The 27,558-nt window shown below is 37.8% G+C and overlaps 1 protein-coding gene across 2 annotated transcripts; it reads right to left on the bottom strand.

Moving 5' to 3' along the window:
- Positions 1–986: 986 nt before the first annotated feature.
- nt5c3a (5'-nucleotidase, cytosolic IIIA) lies at positions 987–25,113 on the bottom strand. Of its 2 annotated transcripts, none has more exons than XM_051718061.1 (9): positions 24,899–25,113; positions 9,283–9,381; positions 3,578–3,647; positions 3,403–3,449; positions 3,235–3,320; positions 3,052–3,141; positions 2,681–2,843; positions 2,351–2,551; positions 987–2,268 (listed from the first exon to the last, which is right to left on the bottom strand). In XM_051718061.1, exons 1-9 carry the CDS (start codon positions 25,034–25,036, stop codon positions 2,167–2,169), a joined length of 996 nt encoding a protein of 331 aa, XP_051574021.1. In that variant the 5' UTR covers positions 25,037–25,113; the 3' UTR covers positions 987–2,166. The 2 variants fall into 2 exon arrangements, with proteins under 2 accessions (XP_051574021.1, XP_051574022.1); XM_051718062.1 differs by lacking the exon at positions 24,899–25,113 and adding an exon at positions 10,647–10,679.
- Positions 25,114–27,558: the final 2,445 nt, after the last annotated feature.

Raw genomic sequence — 27,558 nt, 5'->3', positions numbered from 1 at the left:
GTAATCTCTTCAGTAATCAAAATACTTTTTGAATGTAACTGTATTCTAATTACCAATGATTTAAATTGTAACTGTAGTGGAATACAGTTACTTGTATTTTGTATTTTAAATACGTAATCCCATTAAATGTATTCCTTTACTCCCCAGCCCTGAGTGTCCTGTAGACTTGCCATGATATCATAATTTGCACACCAGTGTGGGGTTCACGTTCAGACCGACTAACACCGGTATTACCGTTGGTTGGACGCTAAGTGGTACTATGGGTTAATTTTCATTAGGCAATAGCCTACACAATAACGCAAGGCAGCTTGATTTCAAACTTTGAACTTTATTTATTTTAACAAAACATTCAAATGAAACTGAAACCAATTAAAATGTATGTTGTTCAACTTTTTGAAAGATGGCTTTTCAACAGTTGTGAAGGGCAACATCTCTTTGGCAATGAACCTACTTCATCCGTGCATTCTCTCCATCATGGGCTACTGGTCGGGTATTTTGTTGTCTGGGCAAATACATCATTTATTGTGGGTTGTTGTGGGTTTAATGTTGGTTTTTTATTACCCTTCATCCCAGGACCCAGTTTAGCTGCTTCGGAAGGGTAATGACTTTGAATGTGTGTGAATAAATTTGTTTTTTTCCTTTGTCAGGGCTGGGCGATATGCAAGAAATATGTTCACGATAAAAAAAAAAAAAAAAAAAATATATATCCAATTACATTGTCAACCCCCCAGCTGAGGGATTGGTGAATATTCTTGCTTTAGTGATTTTGCATTGGAAATTACATTCATTTTAAACCAAAGACATTTCTAAATTTAAACTTGAAATTCAAATGAAATGAAAAAGCAATTAAAATAACAAAGTGGTAACATATATAACCACCTTTCCATTTACCGTCACACAAGTATCCGTCTATGACAACAGGTCGAAAATTAAGATCTAAAAACAATTATAAATGTAAACATAATAATGATAATAATGATAACGTGTTTTTGTATTATTTTGTGTTTTAATCACAGATGTATAGGCTGCAGAGTTGTGGTCACAATGTACTGCTCAGTGGAAATAAAGTGAACTGAACTCAAAGCACCTCCTGAGCTGAAATGTCTGAGGTCATTTGCAGCATTCTCGCAGATGATACTATTCTTGCAAAAACAAATTCAGAAGACTGAAAAAAGGGTGAGAACCCTTTACATACATGTTCTACAAGACTGCACACCTCCAAACAAACAGCGCGTCAGACATGGGCATATACGGCTTTTCTGTCATCTGTTCTTAAAAAGATAATAAAGTATGTTTCTTCAAGCATGTGTCTGTGTGTCTAACAGCATTTCTTGTGTCATTCCAAATCAGAGACATCTTACAGTTACCCACCATACACATTATATTTGCTACCTGCAATTAAACGTCGTGTCAGTGCGCATACTTTGCTGCCTGTGTAATTTGATACGATGGTAAAGAACATCTGGCTTTCAGTGCGTTATTTAGGTTCATTTATCATGGGTCGCAAACTCTTCATTAGGCAACTATTCTTTATTTAAGGCTATACTATTTGTTAGGTTATTATTGGAAGTTTAATTCATAATGTTTCCCCCTTTTATAAAATTAATATAACATTTCACACCGGTGTTGTCCCTTGTACCGAGTAACACCGTACACCATGGTAACACTATTGCCCACCTCACGGGTGATCAGGAGGTAGTACAAATTTCAACACCAAACACAGGTTGATCAATTATGATGACGAACATTAATCACAGGACACAACACATAAAACGTTAAACATCAAGGTTTTTGCAGCAATATATAGTAGTATTGCTTTCATTTTCATCGCATATGAAATCTAAAGTTCCATGAGAACTGTAACAGCTTTTACTGCAAGCACTAAATACAAATATTTCCATATCAAAAATACTGCAAACAATAATTTTACCAATGATTTAATGTCCTTTCTATTGATATTTGTTGAATGCAACAACGGCAGGGCGTTTATTAAAATAGTTCAATATCAAGATAAAACGTGACTTTAAAAAGGTAAAAGGGTGTATATTATTGACTTGTGGGGCATGTAGACAGAAGGAGCTTGGCCTCAGTGCTGGTTTCATCCAGGAGACTCCTGGATATACTGGAATTTGAGTCCTTTCCCAGCAGGGTGTGCTGTGGTGTCAATTATAAGATCTTCTGCAGAATCGAATTAGGCACTTCAAGAGTTTCATCCCTCACTAGGACAATATCATAAGAGTCCATGTACTTTTCCAACCGTTCCTCGACCTGTGAACACACAAAACAACTTTATTGATCAGTGACATTTGGGAAACCAACCTGACAACAGGCCCCTCAAATAAATCGCCACCTTATCATTGAGATAGCCGATCTTGAGGATGGTTTCCACGTTGGGCACGCCATCTGCCATGTTGAGATCACCGAGCGAGTCTCCGAGCAGAATAATGTTGCCATTGTCCTTCAGTTGCTTGAAATACTCTGTGTTTCTCAGAGCGCCATCATGCTTGTTGTAAACGTGGATCAGTTCTCCTTTAAAGCCTTTCAGAATGCCCTGTGAGACAATATGACAGATCTCCATCAGCCAGCTTTATTCTACATCAACAGATGATCATAACAGGCAAACATGATCCTTGAGCCCCATAAAAGCAATCCATGTTTGAGAAAGACCGTCGAGACTCACGTTCTCATCAAAGTCCATGAAGTTGGACACGACTTTGACGTTGGGGTGGTATACACTAGCCTGTCTGATCACTTCCTCCAGCACGTCTCCCAGACCCGCCGAAAAGATGAACACAGGAACAGTGTGCTGCTGCAGCCGATCAAAGAACTGCTCGTACCCTTCCCTGTCACAGGCGGCCAAACACACATGAAACATCAGATCCGGCCAAAGATCTCCAGATTTGCTTTTGATGTGATGTGTTTTATGAAATGATGCCATTGGGAGAGCTGGGGGGAAATACTTCTGCTACATTTGTCTTTACTAAACTGAAGAGTGTCGCTGCAAATCAAGCATGTGTCCATTTGTTCCCAAAAGCGAATGGACGTTCATACCTGAGACAGACATCTGATTCTTGCACCACCTCGGGGAGTTTGTCCCGCTGCAATCTCTGCTCCACTAATAATGTGTGTGATTTAAAATACCTGAAGGGAAAAGGGCCAAGTTTATTAATTTACACCTTTTGAGAGATCATTTGATGTGAGTTATGGTGTGTGTGTGTGTGTGGGGACACTCACCACTCCACCATAAACGGATATTTCTCCTCCATGGTCAGATGAGGGTCAATCTCTATAGGGTAATACGTCTCCTTTAGCTTCAGCAGCTGCAGAAAGAACACTTTTAGCATGTGGATACAGTCCCAAAAACACAGTGTTATTGCAGCAATGATTATGAAAATGATATACCTTCTTCCTACAATCTTCAGTAACCAGCTTGCAATTGTCAATAACATCTGTGAAAGTGAAATGTACAGTTCAGTACATTCCAAAGACACATTTTATGTGATTTTTAAATATGCCAGTCAATTAGGATTCATCAGCATTCATATTCTGAAGAAAGTTAGAGTTAGTTTGTCCTCACTGTGACATGTTGGGCAGCGCTTTCCATTTACAGCAAACCTGGTTAACGTCATATCAAAATCTGTGATGATCTGAAGGACAGAAACAAAACAGATCATTTCTGTTTGCACAAGTTTACTTCAGAGGTCACCAATTAGTGAATCGTGGTCCAGATCGTGACTCAAGATGCATATCTTTTGTATTTGTTAACCTTAATTACATTAGTTAACATGAACAAACAAAGAACAATACTTTGACAGCATTCATTAATCTTAGTTATTACATGGCTCTCTGAAATACTCGATTCTGACTGGTCAATAGTGGAAACAGTGGTCAGATATAGCTCTGTAACAATCACACATCTGGGGATTTGGATGTATCAGACCACTCATCCGGGTTCTGCGAGCCATTTCTCCTGCTTCTCGGATCACTGTGCGTTCTCTACAAGTAAGCTAATAAAAAAATTTAAACTCAAATCAATGTTTCATGTGCATTTACTTGTTTATTTGGCAAGTAGTCTTGTAATAGGCTGAATATCGAGGAGTCAGACGGTCATTTTTACAAAGTAAACCAACAGAACTCAGACGCAAACTGGATGTGGATTCAATGATAATTTCAACGCAAATCAATATTTTATGTCCATGTATTTATTTATTTGGTTAGTAGCCGTGTAATAAGTGGGATAATGTACAGTCAGCCGGTTGTTATCGCACAATAAACCCCTTCAGGGTGATACAAGACCCCTCCGCTTTGCGTGCTGATCACCCTGTCTGGGTTTATTTTGCGATAACAACTGGCTGACTGTACATTATCTCTAACTTAAAGCTACACTATGTAACTATTTTTTGTTAAAAAATAACAATGTTATTAATGAGAGAGTGCAACAAAAGCCCATCTTCCAAACCATGTATTTACTTTACCCAAATACACTTTAATAAACCTATAATAATTATTTATATTTTAGAGATGTCGGGACGGATTTTGAGGGGAATTGCATACAAATGTCATTCGCCCGTGAGTGTTCACGTCATATCCGTATATAGAGAAAATAAGATCCGGCTTCTGTAGTGTGCGTGTGGGAGTAGCTGAAAGTTTGTTTTTTGAGAAAAATTGACCATGGATCATTCATAACGGCAAACCTCCAGGGAATCACCAGTTGTAAAAACAAAGAAACCCAAACGGGGTCTACAAGCAAAAAGGGAAAGTGACAGAGTCCGTAATAAAACTCGAATCAACATCGGCTTGGCTTTTCAGAGGTGGCGACAACTTTGAGATCTGAAAGGATTTAAAAGCGACCCAGAGATGGTTTTTTCTCAACAGGTAAGATATTTTATTGATATGGTTTATGTATAGATGTGTAATCACACACACACACACACACACACACACACACAGACACAGACATCTCTCTGTGTGTAGTGAAATACAATAATTATACTGTAATTGGTGCAGAACTTTTCACTTGCTATAGCACACGTGTGTATTTTTCTTTATAACAGCAATAATTTATATAAAGAAATCATTTAGTCCTAGGCTTGACAAGGACATGTGAGTCTTGAAATGATGTTGACCACTGGTTGGTAACAATTGCAATCTATAAATTAGTTACTGCAGTGGTCTATTTGGCCAGAATATCCTGTGGTTATAAATACTTTACAGCGTTTAACATTATCAGACTAGCAATCGTCATGTCTAATGTTAACAAATGTTGCCTAACTATTGTAACAATTTATTTCAAACATCAATGTTTCCAATAAGTCAAAACAACAACATAAGATATGGCACTTACCTGCTCAGATGACATGTTTTTGGATATCCTTCTTTTAATTTTTTTCATTATTTATTTGTCCATTCACACATAAGATGTCCTGTATTCATATGTACACGGTGCCTCGAACCACATTCATCCACGCAGAGGAGCAGAGCACAACCAAAATAATGTCCTTCCACAAGACGCATGCAGTTTTATTTTTTAACCGCTAGAGGGCCAAAAGTTATATAGTGTAGCTTTAATGTTCATTTCTACATATACTAATAAATTTTTTCTGGTACAGAAGTACTGCCATTTTTAACATCCCTAGATGTACATTACATTGTAATTTTAACACATTTTAATGTGGGGGGAACAATGAAACATTACACGTTGGTTGAATTTGAGTCGAAATCATATTTCCATTTCTCTTCACAAAAATAAGTTTGAGACTGTGTAGATTCAGTTGCTATTCTGTCATGTAGGTATATCAGATGGCATCATTGGAGCAAAATACATTTTTAACATCTTGTTTTTATTTTAGTTGTGTGTGTTTTTTTTTATAATGATGAGTATCTTGCAGACCTATTTATCTGGTATATATGATATATGATTACTCAACAACAAGTTTATCATTTCACAATTGTTTTTGTCATTCCTTCTTTCTCCTTTTGTTGCTTATTTCTTTCTTTTTATTCTAATTAGCTGTTCATACATCATACCTAACCCATAGACTCAGTTAGTATGTACAATAACATATTCAAAGGCTGAAATCTGCCTGTGTCTTTGTATGTATGTTTGACAGTGTATTATACTGTATAAATATAATTTTAGATGTGTTATACATTGCTTATGTATTATTTCTCCTGATATATTCTTCATGTATCTCCCGTTATGTATTATTTTCATACTTGTGTGTTTGACAGTGTGTTGTCTAATTCAGTGCTTATGTATGGATTTCTCCTGTTATACCCCTTTTATGTATCCCATGTTATGCACTCTTTTTGTATATTTTGTAGCATAAATAAAAATAATTAAAAAAAAATCCAATTCAACAATAATTGTCAGAACCCTGCAGGACCGTCGTGGACCCACTGTTGAAGACCTGCACATTATGAGCTGTTGTAATCAATGGAATTGTATAGAAATTAATGAATAATGTTAGTTTAGAATTTGTATTCAATATTTAGTTACAATAAGACTAATTATTGGGTTGCATGTATGCTTCTATTTTTGTTTTTTGAAAAGTAATTAAAAAGTCTGTGTACTGTTAGCACACTTTTTGCAAGAACTGTACTCATCTCTGATTTGTTATATCTGTTCTGTTGAAATCTTAAATTATCTCATCATTTGGCAACAGATTACATACAAAATTGCATTTCTCATTTCCAATAATCATTATTAGTGCCCGACCGATTTATCGGTCCGCCGATATTATCAGATATATCGTATCGCCGTATATGTTTACCGATATGTGCAGATATGAAAACTTTTTTTCAGAACATATAATGCAGAAAACAATGCTTGGTGTGATTTAAAATTGGTGTCATAATGTAGTTTGTCCAGCAGAGCGTGCTCCGACTCTATTGTTTACAGAGCTGAGCTGACGGTGGAGTTATGGCAGACAGGGCGGAGTTAAGCGGTGCGGAGTTAAGCGGTGTCTTCTCGGTAAGTTGCCAACTAGTTTGTAAAATACATACTGGAAAGTTAATAAACAATGACCCCATCATTTTCCCTTTTCAATATACAGGGCAGTGGTGGCTCAGTGGTAAAAGTTCTGGGTTAGTAATCAGAAGGTTGGGGGTTCAAGCCCCAGCACTGCCAAGATGCCACTGTTGGGCCCTTGAGCAAGGCCCTTGACACTATCTGTTCCAGGGGCACCGTATCATGGCTGATCCTGTGCTCTGACCCCAGCGTAGCTGGGATATGTGAAAAAAATTTCACTGTATATGTGCAAATGTATAATGTGTGATAAATAAATACAATTATTATTATTAATATTATATCTAATATAATGTTAACCCTGTCCCTGACAACCATGTCACTCATGTTTATCACATCTGTTTGCTGTTAGCCAGCTACAGTTTGTCAGTGCAGTCAGTAATGAAGCAGATTGAAAGGTAAACATCAGAGCATCTTTTTGCAGCTCAACAGACAACGGTGCGGTGGTGGATTGTGTCTGATGAGTGTTGATTTCACACTATATTGTTAGTTGGTGAGACGCAATGCTGGAAAGTAAATAAACAACATCCATCTTTTACTCTCTGTGACAACGAGCTTATAGCTAACTAGCTAACCACGTAGATACTTTCATTGTTGTCAGCTGAGTGGAAGCTAATGAGTAAACATGTATTCACCAAACTGTTTTGTTCAGGAATCACAGTTTGGTACCCCCTTCAACTGAACAATTACAGTCATTGCATTTACAAAATGTAATATTTAAAAGTCTGGTTTTCCACCGTTGAAAGTGTAACACCACTGCCTCTGTTCATCTCTTGTCTCGGCAGGTCTAAATGCTTTGTGTTTTACAACCTGCCTCTAATTGACTGGCAGTATTAAAATAGTCAGCATTTGACTGATACTAAACATACAGTACTGATGTTTATTTAGCTATTTATTTTATTTGCATTTATTCTTTATTTAAATGGTCAGCATTTGACTGATACTAAACAATACTGATGTTTATTTAGCTATTTATTTTATTTGCATTTATTCTTTATTTAAATGGTCAGCAATTGACTGATACTAAACAGTAATACTGATGTTTATTTAGCTATTTGTTTTATTTTTATTTATTCTTTATTTTAATGGTCAGCATTTGACTGACACTAAACATACAGTACTGATGTTTATTTAGCTATTTATTTTATTTGTATTTATTCTTTATTTTAATGATCAACATTTGACTGATACTAAACAGTAATACTGATGTTTATTTAGCTATTTATTTTATTTTCATTTATTCTTTATTTAAATGGTCAGAATTTGACTGATACTAAACAGTAATACTGATGTTTATTTAACTATTTATTTTATTTTCATTTATTCTTTATTTAAATGGTCAGAATTTGACTGATACTAAACAGTAATACTGATGTTTAACTATTTATTTTATTTTTATTTATTCTTTATTTAAATGGTCAGCAACTTACTGATACTAAACATACAGTACTGATGTTTTTTATGCTATTTATTTTATTTTTATTTATTCTTTATTTAAATGGTCAGCAATTGACTGATACTAAACAGTACTGATGTTTATTTAGCTATTTATTTTATTTTTATTTAAATGGTCAGCAACTGACTGATACTGAACATACAGTACTGATGTTTATTTAGCTATTTATTGTATTTTGATTTATTCTTTATTTTCTCAGTGTTCATTTCTAGAATTTGTTGACAATGTCAAATGTCAAATGTCAAATGTTCTTTGATAAAAATATTTGTTCTGAGTACCTTTGCATAGTCATATCAGTGCAAAATCTGTGCACAATCCACATAGAAAAGGTCTGTTTTCATTCCAGCTCAAAAATTAACTATATCGGTCACCATATCGGTAATCGGTATCGGTCTCAAAAATCCCATATCGGTCGGGATCTAATCATTATTATGGAACCATTAAGGAATCGGAATCGTTAAATTCTTTACGATCCCCGTCCCTATTTGTGACTGGATTTATACTGGATAAATCAGCCACCTTGAACTGACTACTTTGACTATTTAGAATTTATTATTCCTTGCTTTTATAAGATATTACGGCTGCAAACTTGACAGATTTTTCCTGAAGTGCACATTGCTCATTTAATCACATTATCCACTTATACAAATTGCCTTTTGCATTGAATTTAACAATTCATTTTATGACCAATTTATGAAGTGCTACATGTAAAAATCACCAGGCAATGTATTATAGTCATGTATCAGCAGTCACAGATGGCCTATTAAAACACTGGCGAGTGTGCTGATGGTGTCTGTACCTGCAGTTTAGATGCTCCACCCTTAATGAGACTGCAGATGATCTGCTCCACCCGCTCAGGGTCTCTGATGTGAACAGTGTTCTTCTCAAACTCAGGCATCTGCACTCACACAACACAGACAACACACAGAAATAACCAAAGAGATTCAAGTGTTCAGTAGGAATGCTTAAATATCCCCGCCCCTTTCCTTAATGCTCTGCTGATGTCACTGCAGAGGGGGAGGAGCCAGAAGAGAGCAGATGCTGGAGTCAATCTGAAGAAACCCACTGAGGCAGACCAGAACAACTGCAGCATCTTAAAATTACAGTGTTTACATAAGGAGCTTGACAACTTACATTTCTACTTGCATTTCTGTAATAACTTTCTTTTTATCCCCTTTTCTCCCAATTTTGAAATGCCCAATTCCCACTACTTAGTAGGTCCTCGTGGTGGCGCAGTTGATCACCTCAATCCGGGTGGCAGAGGACAAGTCTCAGTTGCCTCTGCTTCTGAGACCATCAATTCGTGCATCTTATCACGTGACTCGTTGTGCATGACACCGCGGAGACTCACAGCATATGGAGGCTCATGCTACTCTCTGTGATCCACGCACAACTTACCACATGCCCCACTGAGAGCGAGAACCACTAATCACGACCATGAGGAGGTTACCCCATGTGACTCTACCCTCCCTAGCAACCGGGCCAATTTGGTTGCTTAGGAGACCTGGCTCAGCACACCCTGGATTTGAACTCGTGACTCCAGGGGTTACAGATAATAATTTCTTTATTGTATTAAATTAATGTGGTCATGTTGTGGCTGCAAACTGTAATTTTGACAGTGTTGACATGTCATTTGTCACAGTGAAGGTTGAATCCCTTCTCGTCTGTACCCCAAAAATACAGTGGTCAACATGCATACTTTAAAATACCCCGACCCTCCCCTGCCTTCCCACTGGTAATCAGATCCGGCATATTTACAAGGCTGGGAGAGGGAGGGAGGGAGAGAGAGAGAGATTTTGAAACAATAAAAATCAGTAAAATAAACACACAAAAAAAACTTTTAAACAATTCAATCAAATTGCATTCAAGAATGTCAGCCATTGCATGCATGCTTTTACAACAAACCCAACAAATCCAATCCAACAGAACTCAACATAAACTCAATATGTTCTAATGCAAATCCACATAAAACTCACAAGTAATTTTCTTTCTTTCACACATAAAACAATGCTTAGTCTATAATATATGTAGTCATAAATAGATGTTGCCCCAGTTTATAAAATGCTGACCTCATAAATATTTACTATGTGACATGATGAGCAAACAAAAACTGGTACATCCAGTAATAACTCTCCTCTGTATATAAATAGCTTGTAATCATACCTCTCTCTCTTCTAGGCGTCGTGTCAAACAGAAAAGAAAATATTTCTTGTCTGACACACACTTATATAGCACTGCCACACAGGGGGCGTTGCTCCACAACCGAGAACATCCCATAATCTAAAGTCCCGCAGGCAATCACATGACCCAAACACACACACACACACACACACACACACACAAACTTGTTATAATATCATTGTGGGGACTCTCCATAGACTTCCATGCATTTTATGGATTTTATACAGATCTAACGATAATTTCTATCCCCTAACCCTAACCCTACCCCTAAACCTAACCCTCACAGAAAACATTTTGAAATTTTACATTTTCAAAAAAACATCGTTTAGTATGTTTAATAAGCGGGGACTGCTGGCTGGGCCTCATTAGGTAGATGATCTCAGGTTTTACTATCCTTCTGGGGACATTTGGTCCCCACAATGTAGTATAAACATGTATACACACACACACACACACACACACACACACACACACACAGAGGGAACATTCAGAAATGCAACACAATCTGTGGAATGACACAGGTGTCGCTCTGGTGCAGTCGGGTAAGAGGCCTGAGGTCATCTCCTCTCATCTCCCATCTCGGGCGTGTGGTATGTGTGAATTATGGATCAACAGGTCAGGATTCGACTGCTCTACCTAACTTTGAGTTACAGAATACCCAAATATGAGAACTGAGGAGTGTTGAAACTAAACAGTGTACATGAGTGTAGTCCTGACAGGACTGGTTACTTTATGGTTCATATATTTGAGCACTAAATGTGTTTCACCCACATAAAATCCATGTTGGTACACATTAGTTGGTTTCTGATAAGGTGAGCTCCAGTGATGGGGTCTGTCTGTCTTTAATCATCACATACTGATCAACACACTATCTACATCTCTAGGTACACTGCAATTATCTCTCCACTCTAGAGGTCAAAGGTCAAATATGGTTGCTCATGATGAGCATTACGACACAATGCTTCGGACCACAAATAGGCATAATGTCTCACATATTTACAATGCTTTCTATTATTAAATGCCCTTTGCATTAACTGAACTAATTTAATGTGATGTGACCACTAAATCGGACGGGTAACACTAAAAACCCTCTATAAGATGTGGAGTCTTTTCAACAATGAATTCAGTCATCAATTCAGCTTTTGCTTCACATATTTTGGGGAGAAATAGGAAAAAATAAACTGCACAGATCAAGATAATCATTTTATGCAGAGCTGTATTTAAAGTAAATTAAAGGGGGCATCATGTGAGGAATCAAATTTTTCTTGATCTGTTGACATATAAGAGGTCATTGTACTATAAAAACACACTGTAAGTTTCAGAACTGAAAACTTCCTCCTTAAAGGTGTTGTAAGTGATTTTGTTAATGGAAAAATATGCAAAAAATGTTCCTACTCCCTTAAAGATATTAATGAAATAAGTGTCCTGAGGTATCTCTGTGACAGCTGTAGACTTTGTAAACAACAAACAAAAATGTGTCCGCGGACTTTGACACTTTTCACTGGTCAATCATTTTGCTTGTTCTCATTTGAAGAGGATCATTGAGGCTATGATTCAAAATGTTTTTCAGTTGAGGGTGCTATTGTGCCACTGTTGAATTTGACTGCCACAGGAACAAACAATGCTGCTCTTTTGCTTGGTTTTGGTCTCAAAATTATCTTTGGAGGGTCTGTGTGGGTGTCTCGTGCCGCCCCCCTGCAAGATGCCACCCTGGGCAACTGCCCATGTCACCCATGCCTAAATCCGCCACTACTTACACAGGACACGTACATATGCCTATCTGGATTTAAATGTTTTCTACACAAGATGAACGGCTTTCACCATTATCATTCACCTCGCACCGCTTATAAGACGTAATGTCAAGTTATACCTCTAAAATGGAGACACCCATCCTGTTTCATCTTGCTGTTTGCTGTCTTGAAGGCATCCTGGACCGTTTTTGCACCATCTGTGCTATTTTTAATTATTAGTCTTTTGTAAACATGCACCTATATGGACGTCTTTGTTCGCTTTGATGCATTTTAAGAGTGGTACAAGCACAACTTTTAAAAACATGTCTCATTCTGCTGCTGTCACTGACTGGGAGAAACACATACCCTTCTGTACATAAACAAACACGGAAGATGTGAGATGTGAAGACCAGCGTTTCTATTTTTGTTGAATCACCCAACATCACCGTGGATTGTATTACATTTGCGTATTAAGAACATTTCAGTGTGGATTGCTTGTGAACCAGTCACAATATGATTCAAGCATTGCAAAGGAACTGTTATTGAAAGATGGGGCAGTTAAAATACTACTGGACCACAAAAACGTAAGTAAACAATTTAATTCATGAATGTCATGACTGTTTGATTGTTTATGGTGCTGCTTGAGTAAACAGTTTAACATATTCAAAAGAAATGTGTTAGGTGTACGTTATGTGTAAACCCTGAAATATGGTTTTATAATGTTGTGTGGAGTTTGTTCATTTTCTTTGGATTGTGTTTCAAATATAGCTGAATTTAAAGGGTCATGAAACCCCAAATTTGAGACGTTAACAGAAATGTAGAGGTTGCACATCACTGAAAACAATGATAGCACTCACTATGTTTGTTTTTAAGGGGGAAGTGGTTATTTTTTCGTTTTATTGAGCCATTTCGTTCTTCCGGTTTCAAAACGAAATTTGAAGCAACGTCACAAAAATGAGGTAAATGCGTGAACTCTGAATTATGATTGATAGGACAGCATGTATTTAAGTCACTGGATTCAGAGAGTTTTTCCACATTATTCATGAGAAGGAATGCTTGCATGAGCTCACATTACAGCCACAGCGGAGAACTCAAACTGGACGTAACCGCTGTTCCGCAGACACAAGGCTTCAACAGCACTCGGGGAACAGACGTGAGAGCAGACTTTTACACTAAACACCCTGGTCAGATCGAAATCAATCCACAAAATGCACAGCAGTCCATAACCAGACCAGTGCGAGCATTTCTTGGCTGCAGTTGTGCTAGGCGCACTCCAAAACACGCTGTATGTGAGGGAGGACTGTTACGAGCGCTGATTCCATCGCTTCTTCTCTGTGTGTCTGAATGGACATGATACGATTTAAATCACACATCAGAATCAGAATCAGAATGAGCTTTATTGCCAAGTATGCTTACACATACAAGGAATTTGTCTTGGTGACAGGAGCTTCCATTTCACAACAATACAAAAACAGCTACAAGACTTTTAAAAAATAATTAAAATTGAATAAAAAATAGATAAATATTGAAAAGAAAAAAGTATATATAGAATACACAATAGATATACACATATATACATACATACATATATATATATATATATATATATATATACATACATATACATACACACACACATATATACACATACACATATATACATATACAAACATATATACATACACACATACGTAGTGCAAATCTAAATACAAATCGGTTATGTACAGTGCAAGGGAATGTAATGGCAGGAGAGGTAGGATGTGTTGGATAATATAAAAAGACTAAGCTGTGTATTGCACATAATTATTGCTCAAAGAGGCAGTTTTAACTGTTCATGAGATGGATAGCCTGGGGGAAAAAACTGTTCCTGTGCCTGACGGTTCTGGTGCTCAGAGCTCTGAAGCGTCGGCCAGAAGGCCTCAGTTCAAAAAGGTATTGGACAGGGTGAGTGGGGTCCAGAGTGATTTTTCAAGCCTTTTTCCTCACTCTGGAAGTGTATAGTTCTTGAAGGGGGGCAGGGGGCAATCAATAATCCTCTCAGCAGTCTGAACTGTCATTTGTAGTCTTCTGATGACCAAACCAGACAGTTGTTGAAGTGCAGAGGACAGACTCAATGACTGCTGAGTAGAACTGTATCAGCAGCACCTGTGGCAGGTTGAACTTCCTCACCTGGCGAAGGAAGTACAGCCTCTGCTGGGCCTTTTTCGCAATGGAGTCAGTGTGGGTCTCCCACTTCAGGTCCTGTGAGATGGTAGTGCCCAGGATCCTGAATGACTCCACTGCTGCCACAGTGCTGTTTAGAATGGAGAGGGGGGGCACAGTGTTGGGGGGTTCCTCCTAAAGTCCACAATCATTTCCACCGTTTTGAGCGTGTTCAGCTCAAGGTTGTTTTGACTGCACTAGACAGCCAGCTGTTTAACCTCCCTTCTGTATGCAGACTCATCATCATCTCGGATGAGGCCGATGACAGTGGTGTCATCTGCAAACTTCAGGAGCTTGACAGAGGGGTCCTTGGCGATGCAGTCATTAGTTTAGAGGGAGAAGAGTAGTGGGGAGAGCACACATCCCTGGGGGGCACCAGTGCTGATTGTACAGGTGCTGGAAGTGAATTTCCCCTGTCTCACAAGCTGCTGCCTGTCTGTCAGAAAGCTGGTAATCCACTGACAGATAGATGTGGGAACAGAGAGTTGGTGAAGTTTGGTCTGGAGTATAGCTGGGATGATGGTGTTGAAAGCCAAACTGAAGTCCACAAAAAGGATCCTTGCATATGTCCCTGGTCTGTCCAGATGTTGCAGGATATGATGCAATCCCATGTTGACTGCATCATCCAAAGACCTGTTCGCTCGATAAGCAAATTAAAGGGGATCTAGAAAAGGTCCAATGATGTCTTTCAGGTGGGCCAACACCAGTCTCTCAAATGACTTCATGACCACAGACGTCAGGGCGACAGGTCTGTTGTCATTAAGTCCTGTGATTTTTGGTTTCTTTGGGATGGTGATGATAGTGGAACATTTGAAGCAGCATGGGACTTCACACTGCTCCAGAGATCTATTGAAGATCTGTGTGAAGATGGGGGCCAGCTGGTTAGCACAGGATCTAAGACATGCAAGTGAAACACCATCTGGGCCCTGTGCTTTCCTTATCCTTTGTTTTCGAAAGACGCGGCTCACATCATCTTCACAGATCTTAAGTGCAGGTTGAGTAGCAGGAGGGGGGAGGAGGGGGGTTGCAGGAGGGGTTGGTTTTTGTGTGAAGTGAAGGTCAGAGTGGGTATGGGGTGTGAGATTGGGCCTTTCAAATCTACAGTAGAACACATTCAGGTCGTCAGCCAGTTGTTGGTCCACCACAGGGTTGGGGGTAGGAGTCCTGTAATTCGTAAGTTGTTTCATGCCACTCCACACTGATGCAGGGTCGTTAGCTGAAAACTTGTTTTTCAGCTTCCCAGAGTATCTTCTTTTAGCCACTCTGATTCCCTTATTCAGTGTGTTCCTGGCCTGATTGTACAAGACTTTATCCCCAACTCTGTAAGCATCCTCTTTGGCCTGACGAAGCTGCCTGAATTCCGCTGTAAACCATGGTTTATCATTGTTAAATAAGTCCTAGTAGGAATGCACATATCCTCACAGAAACTGATATATGATGTAACAGTATCTGTGAGCTCGTTCAGGTCTGTGGCTGCAGCCTCAAAACACTCCAATCAGTGCAGTCAAAACAGGCTTGTAGTTCCAGCTCTGCTTCGTTGGTCCATCTCTGCTTTGTTAGTCCATCTCTTTACAGTCCTTACTACAGGCTTAGCAGATTTTAATTTCTGTCTGTAGGTTGGAAGAAGATGAACCAGACAGTGATCAGATAGTCCCAAAGCTGCACTAGGAACAGAGCGATATGCATCCTTTATTGTTGTGTAGCAGTGATCCAGTATATTTCTGTCTCTGGTTGGGCATGTAATGTGCTGTTTGTATTTGGGCAGTTCATGTGTGAGGTTTACTTTGTTAAAATCCCCAAGAATAATAATAACTGTGTCCAGGTATTGTAATTCTGTGTCTGTGATTTGATCAGCCAGCTGTTGCAGCGTGGCATTCAAACACGCGTTAGGCGCGATATACATACTCACCAGAATAAACGAGGAAAACTCCCGCGGCGAGTAGAAAGGCTTACAGTTAATAAAGAGCGCTTCCAAATTAGGACAGCACATCCTCTTTAACGTTGTTACATCTGTACACCAACTTTCATTGATGTAAAAGCATCATCAGACTCCAACATCAGAATGGACAAAAGTCCATAACTGCACCAAAGTGAGCATGTTTGTTGGCTGGCTGCTGTTGCACTCCGAACATGTAGCTGCTGTGTATTCCAAGTGTATTTGTAGATGCTGTTCTGTTTAGAAGGCAGCGATGACCGATTGCGTCTTCATGCCGTGCATCTGATGATCATAAACAGGATAACATGACGGCTTGTTCAAAAACAGAAGACAATGATGAAAACCGAAAACTCAAAGTCATATCAACTCTTATATTTTTTATCTACTTTACATAATGTTTCAGAGATTTACGACCAGTGTTATGTTGTCAGGACAATGGAGTTGAAATACTGGATAACTTTACACATAAAATTTAGTAAGCGATTTTATTGATTGTAGAGTCAGGTTAAAATGTACTTTGCTTAAGTATTGTGGCTATACTTCTAAAAACAGTGTGTATGTTTTGTGTATCGGACCGCTTTACTTTTATTGTATGTGCCTTACTGCACACGATTTGTGTCTTTAGAAAAAGAGGGATGAGTCTAAATTATTTTCTGTGTCACTCAACATTATGCCACAACATTATGCTGTCTATAGAGTTTAACTTGTATTAAACCCGAAACACTCCTTGTAACAATAAATATCTATGAATTATTGTAAAGTCTTAAAGCAGTGCTGGTTTTGGTGGTAATGTCTGCTCTTAATGCTGTTCTCACTTCATTCTCAAAAGTTTGAACAAAATATCCAAATCTTGCAGATTTACAGATTTGCAAACGGTTCTATCGCCTTAACGCTTCACACTTTTGTCCCATTAATTTATATACAGCCCCAAACTCTTTTATTTTCATCTTCACTCATAATTTGAGGTTCAGCAGCCATCTCTATTGTGTGTGTGTGTGTTTTTGGAAGTAGCTCTTGACCCCCTCCCGTTTTCCCTCTTCCCGCCCACAATACCAGCCCACATATTAACATATTTTTCCACTCATTTCGAGACTGTTTCTCAGTCTAAGGTGTGAAAAATTGGGGATAAAGTAAGTGTGTTTTCTGACCCTTTAAGGGGCTGTACGATGTTAGCCAATCAGAACAGTTGGCATTAACACTAAAGTCTTAAAGGGCCAGAGAGCTTGAAACTGAGCGTTTCAGACAGAGGGCCAGAGACAGGGTTGGAAAATGATCATATATTATTAAATGATGACTGTTTTGGTGAAAAAAAAAAAAAAAAAAAACAAACTTTTAACATTTTAAGTGGACCTCAGAGAAGGTATAAAAATAAAAAATGTAATATCAAAAAAATTATTTAAAAAAAGGATGCCATGACCCCTTTAAATTAAGAGATCTGTTTTGTTGCCAAGAAACAGTAACAGACATTTCCTTTCTCAGATAAGCTTGGAAACAAAATATCACTTATACATAGCGTTGGGTAACTTAAAATAATTAATCCACCACAAACTACCAATTACTTCTCTAATATTGTAATCAGATTGCTGATCACTTCAACGGAAAAGTAATAATCACATTACTAAATGCTATACTTTTAAGTTACTCTTTAAAACACTTTTCACAGATTTTCTCATCAGATTCAGTGTCTAGGGTACAATGGGGCTAAAGGAACATTTGATCAAAAACTACCTCAGGACTTTCCTAAACACCCGTTTGTCACTTTACACTGCAAAATATTCCTGATCCATGAGATCATTGCGTGTAATGTCTAAAGGTTGATTTTGAGGAAATTTAAACTAATATTTAATATACGTATTTGTCATTTTCAGTTTTGTTTAAAGTGATTAAAACAAAGGTTTTTCAATAACTGTCCAATAAGTGAAAAGATAGTATTTGGGGTAAAAAGCCCCCATGTTGCAGGGGCTAAAGGCCCCTATTAAACACATTGTTTTTCTTAAGTGCAGTGAATAGATCTGAAATGAAAAATGTTCAAAGTGGGCTCACATTTACTGATCCAATCACAATGGACATTAATTTGTTTGTAAAATACTTAAGATGAAATGAAATGTCAAATGTGATTAAAATAAATAGGAAATGGTGCATCCTTTTCTGAAGTCTTAATTTGTAACTCAAAAAAGCATCTTGTTGTCTCAAAATTTTGCCCTACAACTATTGCCTCTATAACTACACTATATCACTGGTGGCCTTTTACCCAAGTGGCCTATTTGTAACCCAAGTAATGCACTTAAAAGTAATTCCTTTAACTGTAAGTCAGTAACTGTAATCTGATGACAAGAAATTAAAATATAACACATTACACTACTGTTTTACTTTAATTGCATTACACTAGTAACACTTTGCATCAGTAATCTGATTGCACCCAACACTGCATATACAAAAACCAATAAATTAACTTTATACACTGTTTCTAATCATTAAAGCCACTTGCCTAATATTGTGTAGGTCTCCCTCATGCTGCCAAAACAGTGCCAATCCACATCTCAGCATAGCATTCTGAGATGATACTCTTCTCACCACAATTGTACAGAGCAGTTATCTGAGTTACCATAGACTTTGTCAGTTTGAACCAGTCTGGCCATTCTCTGTTCATTCTCATTCTCTGACCTCTCTCATCAACAAGGCATTTCCATCCGCAGAACTGCCGCTCACTGGATGTTTTTTGTTTTTGGCACCATTCTGAGTAAATTCTAGAGACTGTTGTGTGTGAAAATCCCAGGAGATCAGCAGTTACAGAAATACTCAAACCAGCCCGTCTGGCAACAAAAATCATGCCACGGTCGAAATCACAGAGATCAAATTTTTTCCCCATTCTGAAGTCTACGGTAACTCAGATAACCACTATGTACAACATTCAACATTCCCTTTGGAAATAGAATAGAAGAAGAACAAGGAGCCCTACAACAGATGGTATGACCCCATAGAGCCCGAATCTCAACTTCATCTAGTCAGTCTGGGATTACATGAAGAGTCAGAAGCAATTGAGACAGCCGAAATAGATAGAATAACTCTGGCAAGTTCTCTAAGAAGCTTGAACATCCTATCTGCCAACAACCAAGAAAAACTGTGTCCTGGTGTGTCTAGGGGAACTGGTGCTGTTTTGAAGAAGGTTGTCACACCAAATGTTTTTTTTTATTTATTTTTTTTTATGTTGAGTGGACTTGTATGATGTTCATTGATAAATGATAACTATTTATGGCATTATTATTATACAACACTTTTCACAAGTGCCTAAATCTTTTGCACAGTAATCAGGGTTTTTCCTGCATAGATAATTACTAGGCGACCACCTCGTCAATTTTCGTGCTGCCTCCGGCTGTCTAAAAAGCTCTGGCGGGTGTCTTCATGGAAAACACTAACAAGCGTTGCACTCGGTGGATCGTCATTTGTAACTGCAAATCTCGGCAATAATAATAATAAAAAAATTCTGCTGTCGAATAGTCTCTTGATGTCATTTAACGTAACATGAGATCATATAAAACTATAATGATGACGCGTGAGATGAGAGGAGCGCTGCAGCTCGAGTGTCTGATAGAAACACAGATCACAGCTTGGCGATATATCTTTATTTCATCCTTAATTAAAGTTCATATAATACGGCAGTGTGGCATGTAAATAAGCACAAACTCCAAAACTGTCATTCTCTGTGTGGTCAGAGCCGCTTCAACCAGTCGCGGAAGTGACCCAATCTGAGTGGGAGTCGAGACCGGGAGAGATTTAAAGTTCCGCCGGCTGATGCGCACTCTAACATAGAGACGCTCGTCTCTCACCCCCGCTGTCTGCAGCTCGCAACGTGTTGCATCACTGATGAGATCAATCTTATGTGAAAAATAACACTAAAACAACAACAACAATAAAATGTATATATATATATATATATATATATATATATATATGTTTTGGATAGACTAGATTGACAAATGCTTATCAATAATACTCTTATGGCTAAAAATGTTTACAGTGTTCAGTGACTAAAATGTCAATACGACTAAATATTACTAAAATATGACTAAAATGTCAACAGTTTCCATTGACTTAAACTACATTAAAATGCCCAGACTTTGTCAACTAAAACCTGACAAAAAATATGACTAAATATGATAAAAACTAAAAAGGACATTTGACACAGGACTAAGACTAAATAAAAAAAAAAACAGCTGACAAAATTAACACTAGTATTCAGTTGCCAGGTCATTAGGAGTGTATTAACACAAAGCCAACGTTATGTGTTTTTAACGTCACTTTTTTGATCAGTATTGTACCACCACCACCTCATTTTGAGCTAGGAAAAACCCTGGTACTGTATATACTGATATATATATATATATATATATATATATATATATATATATATATATATATATATATAGCTGAAGTCAGACACATACACTTAGGTTGAAGTCATTAACACTAATTTTTTAACCACTCCACAGATTTCATATTAGCGAACTATAGTTTTGGCAAGTCTTTTAGGACATCTACTTTGTGCATGACACAAGTAATTTTTCCAACAATTGTTTACAGACAGATTGTTTCACATTTAATTGACTATATCACAATTCCAGTGGGTCAGAAGTTTAAATACACTAAGTTAACTGTGCCTTTAAGCAGCTTGGAAAATTCCAGAAAATGATGTCAAGCCTTTAGACAACTAGACAATTAGCTTCTCACAGGAGGTGAACTGAATTGGAGGTGCACCTGTGGATGTATTTTAAGGCCTGTCTTCAAACTCAGTGCCTCTTTGCTTGACATCATGGGAAAATCAAAAGAAATCAGAAAAGACCTCAGAAAAACAATTGTGGACCTCCACAAGTCTGGTTCATCCTTGAGAGCAATTTCCAAAAGCCATCATACCGCTCATGAAGGAGACGCATTCTGTCTGCTAGAGATGAACGTAGTTTGGTGTGAAAAGTGCAAATCGATCCCAGAACAACAGCAAAGGAACTTGTGAAGATGCTGGAGGAAACAGGTAGACAAGCACTGATGAATTCTCAGGGCCAGCAAAGCCTTCTCTGCTGGCCTAACATGCCAAATAAATAAATATTTTTCATCCTTTCATTCTCAATCACCTTCTTGCCTATGTATTTTTAATCACTTTCCACTCTTAATTAATCTACAAACAAACAGAGAAAATGAGAATTTTATCCATTCAGAATGTATTCTTGATGCTTACAAGCGAAGCGTGATGGCTGATTCACAAATCGCATGCCCGAAGCCGAAGCAGCGTGTGAGTTTGAGCTCCACCCCGTCAGGCCTTCAGATTTTCCACAGAATCCCTCAACAGTGCAAATGAATGAGCAACTAAAGTCAGACTGTCAGATTTATCAGCCAATCAGATTGACCTATTTGTTCTTGGTGGGTGTGATCTTTAGGATATGTCCCGGTTAAGGCCTTCTAGCTGGCCTTGAGTGACGCAATCACGCTTTAAGTGACGTAATTTGAAAGCGAAGAGCACGAGATCTTGCTGATGAGCCGACTGTCATTACTGCTGGTATTGCTGTTGAGAAAGAAATCCTTATGGATTTAAAAACACGAGATGTTCTGCATAATCGTGCGATTGCTTAATTTATTAAACAGGAAAGGAGGACTGATTTTCACTTCAAGCAAATTGGTAAGTGCTTTTTGCATTGTTATAGCAACATCAGGAGTTTTCTAAGTGTAAATTAGGCTGCTGGAGAATTCAGTGTCGGATCAAGTTTTGAAAAGTAGTGCTGCGTTCCATTAAACTCAGAAAGTCGGATTTTACAACTTCCTACTTGGAAAAGTGCAATGGAATGCATCTTGAAGTCAGAATTAAAACTTGTAGGCTCGTGCATAAATTCTCAACTCCGATTTCGCTGAGATATAGGGGCATGTTGTCACACAAAAATGTCGACACTCAGGGAGATATACAAAGTAAGTGATAAACATTCACTTTATTAAGTAATATCGATAAATGAGTTTGTTTCCACATTACATGATATTAAAGCTTGTTTAACAAATGCCTGCTGCAGAAACAGGTGTATAAAACATTAAAATCTCTTTTGATAATCATACACCTGAAGCACAAATGCTAGCACTGCAGCACTGTTTATTAGTTGGGTTGCTAGGAGACATCTCTAATGAGAGTCAAACCCCTGCTAAGCTAACGTGAGCATGGCAGTTTTGTTTCCTTAAACGTCATCTTTCGAATATCAGGGAATGGAATGCATTCATGGTCAGAGATATCAAGTAGAAATATCCCTCATCCAACTTGAATGGAACACAGCATAACCGTGTACCCTGATGAAATGAGATTTATTGAAAGCAACATTTAAATCACAAATATTATTCGACAGATTTTTCCAGGTATTATAGACCTCCTTGGTAGATTCATATGAAAAAATATGATTTTTGAATGTCTGTTCAGGAGATGTTCATTTCAAAAACAGTCATGCTGCATTTAAAATTAGGCTTGCTTGAGCATTAAGTGTCATTTCAAGTTTTGGCTTTCGTGCGTGGATGTGTTTTTAAAATGTCAATTGGTATTACTAGTTAGCTGCGACATAATGTTTGATGCCCAAAGGTATAGAGTGTCTTATTCATTGTGAAACTGTGTTTTCTTAATGGCATGAATCACACTGAAGGCCTAGACTGTAAATGCATGGCCCGCCACTGTAGAAAAGTACCTATATCCACAGTAAAATGAGTCCTATATCAACATAACCTGAAAGGCTGCTCAGCAAGGAAGAAGCCACTGCTTCAAAACTGCCATAAAAAAGCCAGACTACAGTTTGCAAGTCCACATGGGGACAAAGATCTTACTATTTGGAGAAAAGTCCTCTGGTCTAATGAAACAAAAATTTAACCATTTGTCCATAATGACCATTGTTAGGTTTGGAGGAAAAAGCGTGAGCCCTGCAAGCCGAAGAACACCACCTAAATTGTCAAGCATGGGGGTGGCATCATCATGTTGTGGTGAAGCACCCCCAGATCATCACCGATCCTCCACCTGGTCGTCTAATGGTTAGACGGAGACCCGGAGAGGCCTACAAGCCACAGTATCTCGCGCCCACTGTGAAATTTGGTGGAGGATCGGTGATGATCTGGGGGTGCTTCAGCAAGGCTTGCTCTTTGTGAAGGACACATGAATCAAGCCACGTAAAAGGTTATCCTGGAAGAAAACTTGCTTCCTTCTGCTCTGACAATATTAATGTTCCCCAACTCTGAGGATTGGATTTTCCAGCAGGACAATGCTCCATGTCACACAGCCAGGTCAATCAAGGTGTGGATGGAGGACCACCGGATCAAGACCCTGTCATAGCCAGCCCAATCTCCAGACCTGAACCCCATTGAAAACCTCTGGAATGTGATCAAGATGAAGATGGATATCCACAATCCTTCAAATAAAGCCGAGCTGCTTGAATTTTTGTGTTTAAAAATGAATATGAACTTGTTTTCTTTGCATTATTCAAGGTCTGAAAACACTGCATCTTTTTTGTTATTTTGACCAGTTGTCATTTTTAGCAAAAAAATGCTCTAAATTACTATTTTTATTTGGAATTTGGGAGAAAAGTTGTCAGTACTTCATAGAATAAAACAAACATTTTAATTTGACTTAAACACATACCTATAAATAGTAAATCCAGAGAAACTTATCATTTTGCAGTGGTCTCTTCATTTTTTTTTTTTTCTCAGAGGTGTGTGTGTGTGTGTATATATTATATATATATATATATGTGTGTGTGTTTTCCCATTCAGATATCAAATATATGGCCATACATAAACATATACATACATACATACATACATACATATATATATATATATATATAAAATTTCATCAGTATTTGGGAAAATATACAGTATATTGCATATGAAAACGGCTATTTCTGTAGCATTTTGAAATGTATGTAGCATATGTACAATGTGACCTTTTTATATCAGTGAAATCCATATATGAACTATTGCCCTATATCATGGTACTACAGCACTAAAGTGTGTAAATGTCTTTGAAAAGTATTTGTTAACTCACGTAGTTCGACTAGAATTGACACTGACACAAAAGTCTTTAACAGTATTTATTCTCCGTAAATAGAGATTCAGACCGCTGGATGATGACCTCTACAGCCCATCTACACTGAACGCGACGCGACTGACGCGCGCAGAACGCTCCCTTTGCAAACCATTGAAAAAATACGCTGGCTTCATGAAAAAACGCTGTTGGACACACGGCCTGTCAACGCGTCACATCTTTGTTGATTTTGTAGGGAGCGTTCTAGTTCGACGGGTCGCTGGGTCACAGTGTAGACCGGCTGCGCGGTACACAAACTGAAAGCATATGCGCTCACCATTTCGATTATCTTTGTTTTCTTGCCTGCCCTCTTTTTTTTGGTGAAAATGTACTGCGCGAACACGACTCCGCCGAACAGCGCACACACAGTGGCACTCGCCATTGCGCCCAGTTTCACCACAGCGTTCCTGTCCATGACCGCTCTCCATTAAAAACTCCAAACATGTCGCGCAGTCACAACGTTATCATGGGCTGTGTCGGACCGGCATACTACCACACTACTCATACTATTTCTGCAATATGCGGAAATGGATTACCCAGATGACATACTACAGTTGTGCAGTACAGTACGCGACCACACAGAGTAGGCACACCTCAGAGTACAATCAAAGCTCTTCTGATATAGAGTCATACAAGGTTAGCATAGATTAGCGTAACGCGGCAATTCCATAGACATTCACTGGCGAGGAGACAAGAGGCTGTTCTTTTTGAATGGATGTCTATGGAGGAGATGCTTCAGTGTGCTGAATAAACTGCTTTTGTGAGGAAATAGCTAAACACTTAATGAATTGACCGCCTGTCCGCTAATCTTTAATGTGTTTTACACTAAACAGTCCTTTCGGAATGAACAATGTGTGGAGTTTACTATGATAACATTGCTGTTTTATAAGAGAAGTAACGGACGATTTTACGACCAGAAGGTGTCAGTTTACGGCTCTCTCCATTCATATGTATAGCATCAGCAAACTGTCGTAAACAGACCGTTATAGCCGTTACGCTCTCACCAGTGATAGAACCGCGAAGGTTGTTATTTCAGTACTATAAAATCTCTGGTACAATGCGCTGGACTGCAGAATAACTGATAACTGTTTCCTCCAGGGGGCGCTCTACGGCTCAAAGAACCCCATTCAAAACTGTTTCATTATATTTATATATTTATATTATATTTATTTAATTATTTTGATTATATTTATGAAACTCGCATTAATAAAATAGTTCCTTAAATCAAATAAAAATAATCAGTCCAGCCCAAGGGCGAAGATCGTCATTGGTCCGCACAATTTTAAATGTCTTCTTCAGGTACCCTGATCTTCCACCCCTGCACTTCAACATGCATTTGCTGTTCATTTGTATGTCAAAATGACCATAATTTGTACCCTGTTGTCTTAAGGGATTCACTACTTATTTTCTATATCTGCTTTTATATATATATATATATATATATATATATATATATATATATATATATATATTGTGGAAAAAAGAAATTACGTCCTTGAAAGTTTTTATTATGCACAGCAAGTAAAACTTTAATGCAGTATTTAACTTATGGTTTACAAGAAGAGATATGAAACAATTAAAATATAATCACATTAAGGCTTACATATTTAACAGAGTTTTTCATTTCAGCATATCAAAGATTAGACTTAAATGCAAATATTGTAGTTCCTTTCAACGCAAGTCTGTTCACTCAGTGGCCATTTTTGAAACGCTCCCGGGCAGCAGTTTTCGATATAAACAAGCGGCATAAAAGTGCAGCTCCTATCTACGTGAATCATAGACTGTGGCCCAGTGCCAATACCCCCACTTGTGGTTTTGGTCCTGCCTACTAACCCACTTGTCTTACGTATTTCTGGTGTTTGGCCACTAGTGTGCAAGTAGACATGAAGACTGCGAGTGTGTGGATGACTTTTGATTGCACGTTGCACACTCTTACAGATGTTGGTGCTGATTGTGACAGCTGCTTTTGTCTTTTCACTCAGCTGAAGACTGATTGTTTTTGGTAGCAGTGACTGTTATAGCCTACTTAAAATAATACATAACTGAAAATGTTACCCATCTTTTCATTTATTAATACACTACTGGTTGTTGGAAGTCTATTGTGCTGTAGAAAATATGTAAGTACATTTTTATAATGTTTTATTATGTGAAAATAATTGTAAAAGTTCATTAGTTTTACTCGTTTTCAATACTTTGCACATTAAAACATGTTTAACTGTAAAATCGCGTCGTCCATAACTGCTGTAAAATATGAAATATAAGCCATTTCTTTCTACTTTGTTTCACAATACACTGCATAAAACGTAATTAAAAATAAAATAAAAATATTATTCTACAAACCTGTGTGATCCATTAATAGCTACTAATACAAACCATTTAAATGATATGCTTTGGCTTGTCATTTATATAAGATGACCAAAGACTGCTTAACACAACTTATCAGTATGTGGTTTCATACAACAAATAAAAAGCATTAAAACATATATTTTAAATACTTACAAATGAGAAAGTAACTGTGGTAGTAGTTTTTTTTTTTTAATTTTTTTAATTTTAAAACAACATTTACTATACCATATACTGTATTTTATGCCACACTGGCTGATAAATGACCAAAATCACCAGCAGTATTAGGCAAAAACAAACAAAATAAGGTGATTACTGGGCGAGAAGGATAACAAAAAGGTATATAAATATACACATAAATAATATTTTGTAATTATGATGCTGCTATTAAGTCATCCCAAACATGTTATATAATGTTGAATATATTCATTCATGAAAAGCTTTCCTTGACCCATCGCTCAGGTAGGCGGGGTGTGGCTCCTGATCGTGATGAACTCTGGGATACACTTAGCCTGAAAGACCACTCCTGTATTTGCACTAGTGTGGATTTAGTGTGGGTTAAGTGCACTGAGCTTTGGCATGTTTTAGACATGG

The sequence above is a fragment of the Myxocyprinus asiaticus genome, chromosome 15 (assembly GCF_019703515.2).
Source record: "Myxocyprinus asiaticus isolate MX2 ecotype Aquarium Trade chromosome 15, UBuf_Myxa_2, whole genome shotgun sequence".
NCBI classification, from domain to species: Eukaryota; Metazoa; Chordata; class Actinopteri; order Cypriniformes; family Catostomidae; genus Myxocyprinus; species Myxocyprinus asiaticus.
The sequence above is the reverse complement of the archived record's forward strand: the minus strand, read 5'-3'. Positions and strand labels throughout refer to the sequence as shown.

Coding starts and splice junctions, on each gene's coding strand:
- nt5c3a (XM_051718061.1), bottom strand. CDS start 25,036: ATGGACAGGAACGCTGTGGTGAAACTGGGCGCAATGGCGAGTGCCACT. Junction 3,648..9,282: donor GTGGAGCATCTAAACTGCAG/GTACAGACACCA, acceptor TCTGTCCTTCAG/ATCATCACAGATTTTGATAT. Junction 2,844..3,051: donor GAATCAGATGTCTGTCTCAG/GTATGAACGTCC, acceptor CGCCTGTGACAG/GGAAGGGTACGAGCAGTTCT.